The sequence below is a fragment of the Ipomoea nil genome, unplaced genomic scaffold (genome assembly GCF_001879475.1).
Source record: "Ipomoea nil cultivar Tokyo-kokei standard unplaced genomic scaffold, Asagao_1.1 scaffold2480, whole genome shotgun sequence".
Taxonomy (NCBI): Eukaryota; Viridiplantae; Streptophyta; class Magnoliopsida; order Solanales; family Convolvulaceae; genus Ipomoea; species Ipomoea nil.
Window position 1 is genome coordinate 785,463 of NW_017618908.1, and position 14,538 is coordinate 800,000.

At 36.9% G+C, this 14,538-nt stretch overlaps 2 protein-coding genes and 1 long non-coding RNA gene across 4 annotated transcripts; 1 reads left to right on the plus strand and 2 right to left on the minus strand.

Annotated features, from left to right (window-relative positions):
* Nucleotides 1-1,937: 1,937 nt before the first annotated feature.
* LOC109152674 lies at nucleotides 1,938-3,139 on the plus strand. Of its 2 annotated transcripts, none has more exons than XR_002049407.1 (3): nucleotides 1,938-2,049; nucleotides 2,191-2,340; nucleotides 2,844-3,139. It is a non-coding gene; the product is annotated as an uncharacterized LOC109152674 (long non-coding RNA). The 2 variants fall into 2 exon arrangements; XR_002049406.1 differs by having other exon boundaries at nucleotides 2,191-2,336.
* A 620-nt stretch (nucleotides 3,140-3,759) lies between these two features.
* On the minus strand, nucleotides 3,760-7,200 carry LOC109153204 (phosphatidylserine decarboxylase proenzyme 1, mitochondrial). The gene is made up of 12 exons (XM_019301034.1): nucleotides 7,047-7,200; nucleotides 6,742-6,830; nucleotides 6,519-6,572; nucleotides 6,342-6,407; nucleotides 6,203-6,263; nucleotides 5,970-6,079; nucleotides 5,610-5,863; nucleotides 5,281-5,387; nucleotides 5,067-5,134; nucleotides 4,675-4,752; nucleotides 4,446-4,568; nucleotides 3,760-4,137 (listed from the first exon to the last, which is right to left on the minus strand). Exons 1-12 carry the CDS (start codon nucleotides 7,198-7,200, stop codon nucleotides 3,997-3,999), a joined length of 1,305 nt encoding a protein of 434 aa, XP_019156579.1. The 3' UTR covers nucleotides 3,760-3,996.
* A 591-nt stretch (nucleotides 7,201-7,791) lies between these two features.
* On the minus strand, nucleotides 7,792-11,780 carry LOC109153203. The gene is made up of 5 exons (XM_019301033.1): nucleotides 11,353-11,780; nucleotides 9,947-11,145; nucleotides 8,947-9,093; nucleotides 8,738-8,854; nucleotides 7,792-8,638 (listed from the first exon to the last, which is right to left on the minus strand). The coding sequence occupies exons 1-5, from the start codon at nucleotides 11,642-11,644 to the stop codon at nucleotides 8,018-8,020; spliced, it is 2,376 nt and encodes a 791-aa protein (XP_019156578.1). The 5' UTR covers nucleotides 11,645-11,780; the 3' UTR covers nucleotides 7,792-8,017.
* Nucleotides 11,781-14,538: the final 2,758 nt, after the last annotated feature.

Sequence of the window (14,538 nt, forward strand, 5' to 3'; positions counted from 1 at the left end):
TTTTCTTTTAATAGATCGACAAGTTATTACACGTGAGTATAATTTATTTAGTATACATTTTCAAATAATAACTACAATTTTCATTAGGCTTGTTTGGTTATTGACGAATCTACCAAAATTTTGACGGATCCGCCGTTTTCAACATTTTGACTATGTCAAAACGCTGAAAACTTTGTTTGGTAAATGGCAATTTGGAGCATTTGATGCTCCAAACCGCCAACATCTGAAGCGCTACTATTTGCAGTGTTTCAGATTGGCGTTTTTGGCAAATGCCCAAAACGCCCTTAATTCTTTTTTTTTTTTGTTTTTTAATTAACATAAGCCTTAGAAGCCTGAGGCTTCTTTTTTCTTGTCCCTTTGATGTGGTAATTGGATGTGCAGGTGTAAATAAGGGGGCGTTGAGCTCCCCTTTTAATGGGGAGCTCAATGCCCTCTTTTAAGATTTACTCTTTGCATTATATTTATCTATCTATACATTATGCATCCAGTACGCACGTATAATGCACAACACCACTAGACACACCTATTGCATACTCACATTTGTTTTTTTTTTTTTTTTTAAATCTTATTATCACATAGTATATATTAAATAAAATGAACAAATATTACATTGTAACGGGGCCAGTAATACTTAAAAAATAAAATGAAAAAGAAAATAAAGATTAAAATGGTATACTTTAGAGACACCTATTGAGCATGTGCAACGTGTCACGTTTATTGAGCACGTGCAACGTGCCACGCTTATCGAGCACATGTGTGTATTCACATTACTAGCTTAAAACCAATGCACGTTACTTCTTATACAAATAAATTTAATTTTTATTGTTTAATTCTACTTTTAATGTAGTTGCAAAAGATATACATCATATATATTAATACTAAAATTAGTATTATGAAAATTTAAATTAAAAATAACTTCAGTTGAATCTCATTAAATGAACCAAATACATAAAATTTGACAAAAGAGAGTAATTTTTTTGCAATGTGACTAGTTTGATTGCTCGTTGTGGGGGTAGCATTCTTAAGGGTTTGATTTATTGACATGTCAACATAAAATTGAATGATTTAGAATTATAAATTACAGTTGTTGTCGTATATTGACTAACATGTTCTACACATGTAGTGTAAAATGTAAATTTTAGCAGATTTTGATAGCTGAGGGGTAAAAACTATCAATGTATGAAAAATTAAAATATTATGGAGTAATAATATTCATCTGAACATAGGACTGAATGGTTTAGAATTATAAATTACAATTTTGTCGCATATTGACAAACATGTTCCACACATGTAATGTAAAAGTATATGTAGATTTTGTTAGCGAGGGGTCAAAACTACCGTTGTATGAAAAAAAAAATTAGAATATTAATAATATTCATGTCAATATAAAATTGAATGTTTTATTGTTGTAAATTACAATGTTGTCGTATTTTGACTAACATGTCCCACACATGTAATGTCAAAGTAGACTTTAGCATATTTTGTTAACAAGAGGTCAAAACTATCACGGTATGAATTATTTAAAATATTAATAATATTCATGTCAACATAAATTGAATTGTTTAGAAATGTGAATTACAATTTTGTTGTATATTGACTAACATGTTCCACACATATAATGTGGAAATAGATTTTAACAAATTTTGTTATCAAGGGGTCAAAACTATAAATATATGAAAAATTTAAAATATTAATAATATCCACACTAATAATCTATGAGTTAGAAATTGTTATTTTGTATATATTTAAATACATGAAATACTTGCAAATTATTATTTTTCTGCAAATGTAAGTTGAACCAAACAAACCGCAAGCTTTTGATGAAAGTCAAGCCCAAATGTAAAACCAAAGCATGGCCCAATAGTCTCCGGATCGGGCTGCGGGCCTGCGGTTTTCATTTTACTTTTTGGAAAATAGATTTATAGATTTATTTATTTATCGAAACGAAAATAAAATCGTCCTTCATTCTTCTCCGGTCAATCTCCGTAGAATCTGTAGTTCCTATTCGGTAGCTGATCTCAGTGTTAGCTGCAGCAAACGCAACTACCTGTAAGTATACGATAACACAACTTCTGGATCAGAATTCTAGGGCTATATATGTATATATGTATGTATCGTGAAGTTTTTGCTGCAATTTAGTTGATATATATAGGCGTGATTCGATGAAATGTGTGTGGCGGTGAATTGCAGATGGTGACAGTGTTTGAGGTGGAGCCGCCGAGCCCGTTGAGGTACGTGATTGGAGCCGCCATCATGATGGCCGGCGTCGTTTTGCCTCTCGGCTACATGATGTTCCGCAACAAGCGTGTGCCTTCCTCTTCTTACTCCAAACAGACGTAGGTGTGCCTTTCTCTTATTTTTACTTTCGATTTGTCGTCGTTGTAGCCAGATTTCGATGCTGAATGAGATCCCAGGCTTAGAAAATAATTTGGAAATGAGCTTATTTAGTCATTTTGATCCAGATAAGGTATGGCCCAATTTAGATTGTTTAGTTTGTTTATGGTGATAAGATTGCAGAATGTGTATCAGATCAAGTTTGTATGATTGTTTTTTTGGGTGACAAGGAAAACCTGAGGGTGTGCAGGGGTAAACTCATCTTTGTAACCCTAGCAGGTGAAGAACTACAAGGAGATAAACAAACTTAGGTTGCCCATAGCTAACCAGCTTAAACCAAGAAGGCCAATAGTGAACAACCTCACCAACTTGGCTGGAGTTTTCCATTTTGACCTAATATCAAGTTTGTATGATCGTTTTTGTGTAGAGTATGGTGTGTGAATTTTTACACACCCAGCCAGGTGCCTAAAGTCTGATTACATGTTCCTGATGTGGCTTTGGTGTTGCAGGAACAAGGTTTTGATATAGAGGTGTGCAAGAGGAAACTCAGGAAAGTGTCAAAAGCTTCTTTTTATGCTTTGATGGGGGGTAGCAAAGAGGTGGGAGGAGAGCTCTGCTGCATATTCTTGTAAATGCATTAAAATCCATATTGTAGTGTGTTCAATTGATTAGACATTTCAATGGATATGGGTGTTGATTCCTAGAGTTTTAGTTTGGTTCTGTTTTCATGACTGGGGTCACACGATGGCTCTTACTGCTACTGATCAAATAAGAAAGAAAGGAATTATTGATGTTTAACCGTGAATTATTACCTTGTTCCATGTCTGCTCATATTTGCAATTCCTTGATGATGGATTTCTTAAACTTGTTATTTTCCTTGCCAAAATACATGTATGCATTAGCAAGGTTTCCTTGCATCAATGATATTTCTGAATCTTAAACAAATCTGATGTCAATCCTATTCGTGTATAATTGATCAATAGATTATTGTTTGTGTGTTTCCTTTGGAAATGGAAGGTCTGTTTTGAGGGAAAAAAATTAACCACCACACTATTAACAGTTCCCTGTGATCTTGAATGGATTCTATAAAGTTGCTAAAACTTTACTAATAGGACTCTATAATATCATGTATGAAAGTTTCTGCATTTTTTTTTTTTGACTCTGCTTATTTAATGCAGCCTTGCTCTGACAATAGGGTGATCTGCACTTCTCTATTGTGAGAAGTTGCTCTATGTGAAGTGCATTGTTTTTGCTTTTAGGAGTTCTATTGTTGGGGCCTTGAATTGGTTCTTTAACTTACACATTTCTCTTTTCTGGGTTCATTCTGATCTGATTGAAGTTTCTTAGGCCTAAACTTAAAATTTTTGTACAAAGGGCTATTGGGGCCTTGCCAAGTTGCCATTCAATTTCCTTGCTATTGCATTCTTGATTAAATTCTTGAATTTACTTCTTGCATTATAGCGAAAAGAGTATATTGGGTTTAAAGAACATGTTGGAAGATGACAAGCGGCTACAATACATGAAAGACTTAAACCCGCCAATCAACTGATCTATGTCGTTTTGCTGCCGTGTATCTTTGCAAAAACTCAGTTCGTTACACAACCTGACATAAAACTAATGTTTCCCACAAGAATTGGTAGTTGCTTATTCTGATATTGGCTGCTAAGAGTCGTGCCACCTTCCTAGTGCTTCTCCCATCCGTATTCTTTCCCCTTTTTTGATGCAAAACCTGAAGTCAGATGGTGATGATATAGGCGCTTGGAACACCAGGACCACTGTCGAGCCCATATTAAAGGCAGCTAGCTGCAAGGTTGTCAAGGGCAAATGTGAGTTTGAAGAGATCACTACTGAAACATAGAAGGATAAATCTAAAAAACGCACTGGTAAATTTCTAATTATCACACCAAGAACTGACCCTATTTCCAACAGCCTAGAATGTTTCAAACTTCTTAGCTAGTGTGATTGTTTGTATGATGAATTGTCTGTCCACACACTGATTTTCAAGAAATACGGTGTACTAGTTTATAATGCGATGTTCTTCCAGTGCTACTTTACCAAGTTATATATAAAGTTTTCCGCTGTGAAAATGGCTTAATTTTACAAGGTTGTACCTCATCTCCTTTCTTCATCCTGATACCAGTGCCATCAGGTTCATACACCCTTTCTTCAGGAGGCTCTAAATGCAGTTTGTTCTTCTGGGGCTTATTTGTCCGGAGTGTTGGTTCAATGAAAAGCTGTAACAAAGAAAAAAGTTTATTATGAGTTCAAAACGTAGCCAACATATTGCCATGTAGAAGATTGATTAAACACACACTGAAAACAGGTTTAAGGCTTCCTAACCTCAATTGAACCGATATTTGTAGCACCAATTGCCGCCATTGCCATAAAACCTTCTTGCCATCGACCTTCTAACACCACCTGATCATTTGATTTGGAAAACAAAGAGAAGAGAGAATATTATACTAGAAGACTATGAATGCAGTACATTAGCTAGCATATTGGCACTAAAACCTACCCTTTATTCATTAATATCAAGTAGAATATAAATAAATAAATAAATAAATAAATAAATAAATAAATATATATATATATATATATATATATATATATATATATATATATATATATATATATATATATATATATATATATATATATATAATTAAGAAAAACATCAGAAGAGGAATAGAAGACTCAAAGTATGAACCAAGTGCATCAAGGAGAAGGGATACCCTTTCATTTTCAACATAAAGATTTCTGATAGTTCTTGTAGCGCGTTCATTCACGGGAAAGAGACGACCTACAAAGCAAATGAGAAAGACTAAAGACATTGCAAAGACAAAATCTAAAGCCAGCATATCAGAATCTTATCCTCAAGGGCAACATATCAAATACTTCATAGAGGCTTCAAGGAACCTTTTCCTCCATGTTTTTTTCTGTACATACCTGAGAAATGTCGACGAAGGAGTACATTCCAATCAGCTGGTGAGTGTATGCGATGATAATCACCAGGCTTCAAGTAAATTACACAGTAAAAGAGACCCTTCATTGGGCTGCATGACAATTTTGAGGAAAAAAAATAATCAAAGTTAGCATGCTGCATTGTGCTGGGAAGAAATGAACCCCTTCGGTTGGTTTTCTCATACAGAATGAGAAAAGAATACCAATTATTGATAAAACCACAAAATTTAGCCTACTATATAACATATTCACATGTCAGCAGCTGCTAAGCAGACAGTGTCTCAGGGAATACCAACACATTTGAATGTGGTTACCATGCTGGTGCAGGATCTCTGACTTTCGGAGAAGCCAGTGAAACTCTCCACCATGACTTTTTATTTGCATCCGTGTCAGAGCTTTCTTTCTCACTGTTTTTTTGTTCAGAATCATCTTCAGCAGTCATGGAAAGGAAGGAGGTTGCACCAAGAAGTTTAGGAACGGAGTAAGAAAACCCTTTAACTTGCTCAATCATACCCCCTGCTTCTTTCAACTCCCCAAATCTTAGAATGGTACCATCTACAGGGCTAACCTATAATGACATAATACAGAGTAAATATTAAGGAGATCTTAGGAATCATTACAGTTGGTGGACAGAAATTGAACAACTAAAACCCAAAAAACTGGTTACCAGTTACCAGACAACACGGGTCCGAATCAACAGGCCTGGAACCCTCTTTCAAAGTGCGGACAAAGAAATCCCTCAAAGATGCGTATTCTTCTAAAGGTAAAGCTGCTTCTTCTAAGTCTGAATTCAACCAACAAGTATTGCCTTACACAGCTTATCTTAGTGAAACAATCAATTGACAGCAACAACTCAGAATCGTATAAATAACTCAATAAGCACTTAGGAGTCGGGTATACAGCATACTTGAGTGAAAAGCCCGAGCCCACGCTCTGTATACATATGGACGCAGCCAAACTGGAAATTCCTGTTCGAAGATTGTTTAGAAACCAAGTGAGTAATGTATGCCAACTTTTTATGCTCACTCAAATATACAATTACTCACCACACCAGTCAAGAAACCCCAGAACCTGGAAATGGAGCGCAACGGTAGCATTCCCATAAATGATGCCTGTCACTAAGAGACTCAGTATTCCATAGAAATTAAGAACAGGAAAACAAAGAATGAACTCTGTAATTGAAACAAACAGTTCAAGTATGTTCAAAGTTATGTGTAGTTTACTTTCACATCAGGGTGGAATTCCAGCTCAATTCCTTTCTCTCTTGCTCCTTCAATCTGCAATCCAGATGTGGGAGATTCAACAGGCAATCAGCACACCATAATTTTGCCAGATTTGAAATAAAATTCATGCACTAGTATTAACCACAGACCTAATAAGTATACAATTTTATAAATATGATGTGAAATGTGAATAGCTTCATGGGGCAAAAAAACAGAGAGAAACCTTGTTATCATCATAGAGACGGCGAGCATGAAGAGCGCCTAGCATTACTATGGTTGCCACGGTCGCACCAGGCAAAAAGAAACTTTTACCTGCACACGGATTGAGTTCAAAATCAGCTCATACGCCGGGAGCAGAAAGCAAATTCTCGTAAAATTTCACATCTATGCAGGTTTTAATCCTTTCTGAAACTTTTTGTAATTAAGAAGCTATCAGTTGAAGACAGGCAGCGATGTTGTGATAGGATTTCATTTCGCAATCAATGTTTCTCAACAGCAAAGCTTAAGCAGGCGAATGGAAGGGTGTACCGTGAGAGCTGCTTCCGCCATTGGAGGAAGCTCGAGCTTCGGAGGATTGTATCTTCCGAAGGAAGCTAGTGAAGTGGAGACGACGCTGGGAGAGATGACTGAAGCGCGTGCAGCGAGTGAAGAGAGGAACCCTGTGAGTGGCCCTAAACTTCATCTTCTTCTTACGTACTGCAAATTATGTGTTTATTTGTGAAATTTGTTTATGTTACCACTCAAAGGCGCGATATTATATTCATACATAGATATAGGGTTTAGCATTGGTGGGAATAGAATCGGGTTTTCCCGACCCGCTTTCCCGACGGATACTAAACTTCGATCCATTTTTATAAATTTTCTCCCCTCATGAGCTCCATGGGTCATGACAGTTATTTTTTTTTTTTTTAATTATTTTCTCTCGAATTATTTTACTCATGTCCATGGAGCAACACCATAAAAAGAAATTGTTTCAACTTGTCCGAATTAGGCGCTCAACTCGATCAAGTCAACACCTAGAGTGCCTATTCGGCCACTTAATCAGTCAGCCGACTAAAAATCAGAGCTAAAATCACCTCGACACAACACAGACTCTGTTTAGTCCTACTACCTAGCACCTTGTCGACACCTAAGCAGCCGCCTAGACAGATTTTTTACAACACAAATTCTATATGCCCAAAGTATGGGCTTGTGACAAATTTTCCTAATGTTTGAGTTGTTTCCAACTTCCAAGTAGTAAGCAGAAGCTTACTAGGCACAAGTATTGAGTTGACTTCACCATCAAACATGTTGCCTCTATAACTCTATTAAGATTAATGATAGGAAAAAACGGTCCACTACAAAATTCCCTTGGCTGCTATATCTTAGCACACTCAATTCACAATTCAAACAAACTGCCACAAAATAAAATGACATGGAGAAAGCTATCACCGGAGGTCTGTACAAGCTGCACAAGATCTTTACAAAACCTTTCTTCAGTAAGTCGTGGTTCTCACTTCTCAGGCTTGTATATGTACGCTGGTTGATGCTGCAAAGGCCCTTTTTAGTGCACAAAGCCCGGCAATGATAAGCATCATCATTACTACCTTCTTCAAGGCGAGCATCCTAAGGTTAACCCGGAGGCCGTGTTTTTGCATGAACTTAACTCCTGCACAATGCAGAGTGCTGAGCCAAGATAGGAGAGAACATAGCACCACTTTCGTTGTTTCTGCAAGTCCGTACACGTTCCCTGCATCGCTTGACAATTCAACGTAGGAACAAGCAGGGCTCTCGTGGCTGTTGTCGACTGTGTTTAGCCCAAGACTCTCGTTGATCCAGCCCGATAGCTTCACAAGCAGCTTTGCAAGCCATGCGATTTCATCACTGGAGGTAGGCCGCTTCATCCAGTCACCCCTGTACTTGATATCTGTCACTGTTTGGTTACCGAAACTTCTGGGCTTGAAAATCTCATCCCGTGAGTGTTCAGACATCTTCGTCTCTGGCCTGCTTATGGACTTCAAAATAGGGCAACCACACAAGACTCCTAGCTGGGATTTTAGTGTGTTCAAACATTCTAAGTTCCGTGCAAGATTGTCACCACCCACCGCCTGCAGCTCAGATTCTGCTCGCAACACAAAGAGCTGAAAACGAGATATTACATATTAGTAATTATGACACAAAAGGTACCTGAAAGATTACAGAATAGCAAATTCTAGTTTAGCTTGCTAGTTGCTAATAACCTGAAGCAACTCCAGTCCACCGTCTTCATTGTCACTGAAAAGTCTTAAATCTTTGTTCCAGTTTTCATGCAGAAACGACCCATCAGCATCACTCTCACATAGGCCATCCTCCCAGTCCTGGGAAACAGATTTTGGCAACTTGATTAACACGTATGCAGTATATATGCATAAGTTTGTTAAAGGAACACAAGACAGAAAACACAACATACCTGTAATTGTTCGCGAATTGCAGGTACAAACCTATTTAAGGTATTAAGCAATGATTTGGAAGATCCATATGGTTTGGAATGGAAAACAATGTCCACATTTTTTATAAGGTCCATGAGTTCCGCAGAGGAGGTTAATATGTTTATCACCTGCACATATGAATACAACATTCTTAATGACAAGTTCAAAATATAAACAAGTTATGTTTAGCAATAATAGACAATAGGTTTTTGCATGTATGAATAAGTCCTCTACAAGCATAGAATCAAATTTCAGAACATAGTTTTGGACATGACATTTACATAGTATCCATCAGTTTACACCTACAGAAGTGAAGAGGAAAAAACTTCACTTTAAATCCCTGGTAACTATAGCCGATTTAAGATGCACATAACCAAGGACATCATATTGTAACCATTGGAATCAATATTATGGTATGTTGATGAAACAAGCATTAATGGTCATACCCATTACTCAGAAACACTGAACGGAAAATGAGTGATGCACAAAAATAATGAGCTAATCTTCTTTCAACCAAGATGTTGAGGTCTAACCCGAAAATGGAAATTATGGTGTACAACTAGATCATTGAACTCAGAATTTAAAGTATATCCTCATATTGAAATCCACCCATCTCCATTGGAAACATATTGTTTTCTCCCCATAATGCTTTTGTTCCAGCAATTCTAAACCTGTAAATTATATTTTTATATTTCCCCAAACCAGAAATTTCTACAGTTAAGTTCAAAACTGGAGTGGAAACTACAAGGAAATAAGAATCCAGTTAACCACCAGAAGTCCCACCTAGATAACAAGGAAAGCCAAACCCAGATTATGCTGGCCAATTAATGGGGGTTCAATTGCAGGATACTTTATGCAGTTTTCAAGTACCTTCTCTTGAATGTTAATTAAAGAAAGTCCATAAATGCTAAAAGCACTAAAGTAAAGAAAGGTATCACGAAGTAAAAACTACAAGGAGGACTAGTAATCAAAAGAATAAACCTTTGAAACCATTTGAACAGTTAACTCTGGATCTGTATGTAGAAACTTGTGTGCAAAACCAATGAAATGCATAACCAGAGAGCTGTAGAACAAATAGTTAGCCAAAACAAAACCCCGCCAAGCAGAGGAATATTTGCATGGAAATGACTGAGTGCCCTTTTGCATAATTTCAGCAGGCAAGCCCAAACATGTATCAAGCTCAGCAAACTGTTCCAAACTAATTGTCCAAGGTTCCAGGTAATTAACCCAAAGAGTGAATACTTGAGATACATTTTTTACAGAGCACTCCACAGGGCAATACAGAAATGTCCTCAATATAAATCTGTATAATGGCCTTTGAATCCATGAGTCCCAAGAACTAACAGTTTGAACCCTGAAAGCAGCATCCCTTGATTTAGCAGTACTAACTGAACCAGAAAGTCTCTGTCTAGGACTCTCAACATAATCAACCTGACCATTCTCATCAGTGAGCTTGAGTGAATTCAAATTTAGATACTTCACAAACACATTTACCACCTCACCTAAGCCAGAAGTTGGGGGAGTCTCACCCAAAAATGACCGAAAAGGGAGTGGCACACCAAATGATTTGCACATAGTCACAGGCAATGGTGAGAAATCATTGTCCACTAACCAAAAATGTATCATTGTATTGACCAAAAACTCTGCTCGTTCAACAGTACAGACATCATATGCTGAAGAGTAATGGAGAAGTGAACTACGATATGGTTGTTGGGTATCATGCATTGGCACATACACCCGAAGATAAGCATATAGTAGACGCATATAGAGATTCCCTTCATTTTTCTTCTCTGTTGCCTGTTTCGTGCTCAACAAACCTGGAATTGAATAAGCCCAATTCTCCAACCTAAATCTTTTGCTTCTCCTAACTCCAACAGTTTGAGGCCCCTCGCTATTGCCCCTGCAAACAGGGTAATACGCAAACCAGAACATGTAATACTCAAAAATATTCAACTGAACCTGGAACGTCGAACCCTTAATTGAATCCTCCTTCAGCCTATTCTTGAACAATGGGCACAAGTCAGCCAAAATCCCAGCATCTCTCTCACTTTGGAGCAGATAGCGAGCCCATTCCGGTAACCTCTCAACAGGAAACACATATTTAACCAAAGACAAAGCATCAGCATCCGCAATTGATGATAGCAACACCCCATTCGGAGATAGTAAACTGAAAATCCTGCCTGTAACCAAGCATATAGATAGAAATGAACATCAACAAGCATTAAAGTAGCAAACAACGGCAGAAAATCACAGAAATGTCCTAATCAAACAATTTCCAGTAACTGTCTCGTGCAGAATTCAACGTCATGCATACGCGTAGAATATATAAACTAAACACTCTAGCAATTCAGGATAAAATTCAAACAATAAGATGTTCAGAACCATGCCTGCAAGCTCGGAATCGTTCGATAGAGACGCAATATCGATCCAGCCGGACGGAGACACAGGCTTCTGAGCTGCTGCCTGCGGAGCGTCGTCGAAGCCGAAGATCTTACAAATTAGGGTTGGAAAAGTGATGGAGAAGAACCAGCGGGTCTGGTCCGCAGTGTACTTGTGGAGGAACGCCTCCACCTCCGCACACGCCGTCACGATCTGCGGCGGGGACGCCGCGCCGGCGACGACGGTCGCCAAGTCGGCGGACTTCGTCTGCGTGTCCGTAGCATACGAGCGAGAAAACATCTCTCTCTCTACGTATACGTATACGTATTCGCGCTCCGTACGTATGTATACCGCGGTAATGAAGTGCGTGTTTTCACTGTTTTGTACTGTGAGTGAGTGAGGGTTTTAGCGGAGATTTTAAATGGAAGAGACGAAACAGGAAAATGGCGCCTTTATATATACTCTGAAAGAAGGTGAAAACGCAGTAGCATCTGGAAGCCGGTGGGGTGGTGACGTGGCCGTGCGGGGCGTAATTAGCGGTTTATTATTATTATTTATTTATTTTATGTGGGTCCCACGGCTGGTTTCGTAAACATTAAGGTGAAATTCTAGTAGTCTCTCCAAATACAAATATATTAAGAGAAAATGGTCAAATAGGCCCCTAAACATTTTGCTAAAGGTCAATTAACCACACAAACTTTTGAAAAGGTCAATTGAACACATGAACACATAATTTTGAGTCATTTAATCCCATTAACCAGTAACTTTTACCTGGTGAACCGGTAATTGACACCGTGGCGTGACACATAAGCGTTGGAGTGGGTACTTGGCTGTCACATAAGCATAAAAAAATTAAATTAATAAAAAAAGAATTTAAAATTAGCCCTAAATTCTTTTTTTTTATTAATTTAATTTTTTTAATTTAATATTTTTATGCTTATGTGGCAGCCAAGTACTCACTCCAACGCTTATGTGTCACGCCACAGTGTCAATTACCGGTTCATCAGGTAAAAGTTACTGGTTAATGGGGTTAAGTGACTCAAAATTGTGTGTTCATGTGTTCAATTGACCTTTTCAAAAGTTTGTGGGGTTAATTGACCTTTAGCAAAATGTTTAGGGGCCTATTTGACCCTTTTCTCATATATTAATAAAAATATATTAAGGATGTGTTTTGTTTATAAGGTTAGACAGAAAGAATGTGAATGAAAGTTATATACATTGCTTGATTGATAATTTTTTAAAATGTAAATATAATTTTTTTTTTAAATGAAAAGAATCAAATATATTAAATTATCAAAGGATTCAAAAAAGGGGATGTTCCAAAATTGTGTCCATTTTAGATGTCAAAATGTTGAATGTTGAAACATATGGGTTAGATTTTCAAGTGGGAGAAATATATTTTTCTTTGATGTCTTTTTCGTCGGATGGGTGGATGGGTAGACACGTTGATTTTGCCGTCCATTTTCATTACTTGTCTTATGATAAGTATGCCAAATACTACCACAACATTATATATATATATAAACTCAAGAGAAACCTGTAGTATTATTCGAGGGTGTGGACATGCGTTAATTAAGTAAATTCTGTTATTGTGTAATAATTCACAAATTACATATATAATAAGATGTAACTTGTAGTAGGAAACTTTATGCAACTGGTTCAACCGAGAGGGTGTTTGTGCAAAAGACGAGACCTTATACAGTTATACGATGGGTTCGATCGAGATGGTACTTGTGTCATTGTGTGACAGGGTCGATCGAGGTAGTACATATGTGGAAGACCTTATGCGATTGACTCGATTGATATGGTGTTAACAGATAGGAGATACAAACTACACTAAGAATATTATGTGTGACGGGCTCGATCAAAATGGTATTGACAATAATTAATCTCATGACATTTTAATACGAGAATTATGTTCCACCTTCTCGCCACCCTTCTAGGGTCAAAAATATCTTTCAAACATACCAAACATGTATTTGTGTTGGTTGGTTTAATTAGGTGGGCAGTAATCATGTAACTTAACACATGATGTTTAATTTTAAATGCAACAAAATTAGTAAAATTACACATTGCCATCGTTGTTAATCACCATTATATGTGACCTTCATCAACCACTAATAGTCCAATATCAACAACTATTAACAATGATTGAGTGATGGATGTACATTCTTTAATAGTATAATTCACAAATTGTGTGGAACCATGGTTCATATAATAATGATATGTTGTGTAGACCATGGTCCATGGAATAATGATTGTATATTTGTTACAAAAATCTTGCTAGACCATATGTTCAATAGGCCCAATCCAAAACTTACCAAATTCACACCATAATCAAAATTTGCACAATATTACAACTTCATGGTTTGTAAATGGATCATTTGTGCCACTTGATATGAACATTTGGCTCAATATTGGAAATATTTGTAGTATAGATTTTACCTTCATTTTTGGGCTTTAAAAACAATATTGGGCCAACATCAAACTTCACTAACATATGCTTATTTGGCATGGATATGGAGATTGTTTGCGTCTTTTTAGCATCCCATGTAGCAATACGCAAATTATGCTGTGCAACCGAATGCACCATGTTGCACCATGTACATGGTGCATTCGGTCTAAAATGACGTCGTTTTAGTTAAAAAACGCGCGTCCCACTTAAAGAAGAAATTAGGTTCGATTCCCGGCAATAGCATTTTTATATAAATCCACAATTATATATCTATAGTGAATGAATGAAGTAAAAATCCACAATGAATGAACTAAATATCCACAATGATTGAACTAAATATCCACAATGAATGAACTAAATATCCATAAATTCATAACTATATATCCAGAAATTCATAACTATATATCCATAGTGAATGAATGAAGTAAATATCTACAATGAATGAACTAAATATCCACAATGAATGAACTAAATATCCATAAATTTATAACTATATATCCAGAAATTCATAACTATATATCCACAATAATGCTATTGCCGAGAATCGAACCTGAATTTTTTTTTTTTTAAGTGGGACGCGCGTTTTTAGTCAAAACAACGTCTTTTTGCATCGTATGCACCATGCGCATGGTGCATTCGGTTGCACAACATAACTATTGGTAGCAATAACATTGGGCCAACTCGACATTATATGAATCTCTAACCCCAAGTCGGCAAATTATGTTGTGGGCCCGCGTCC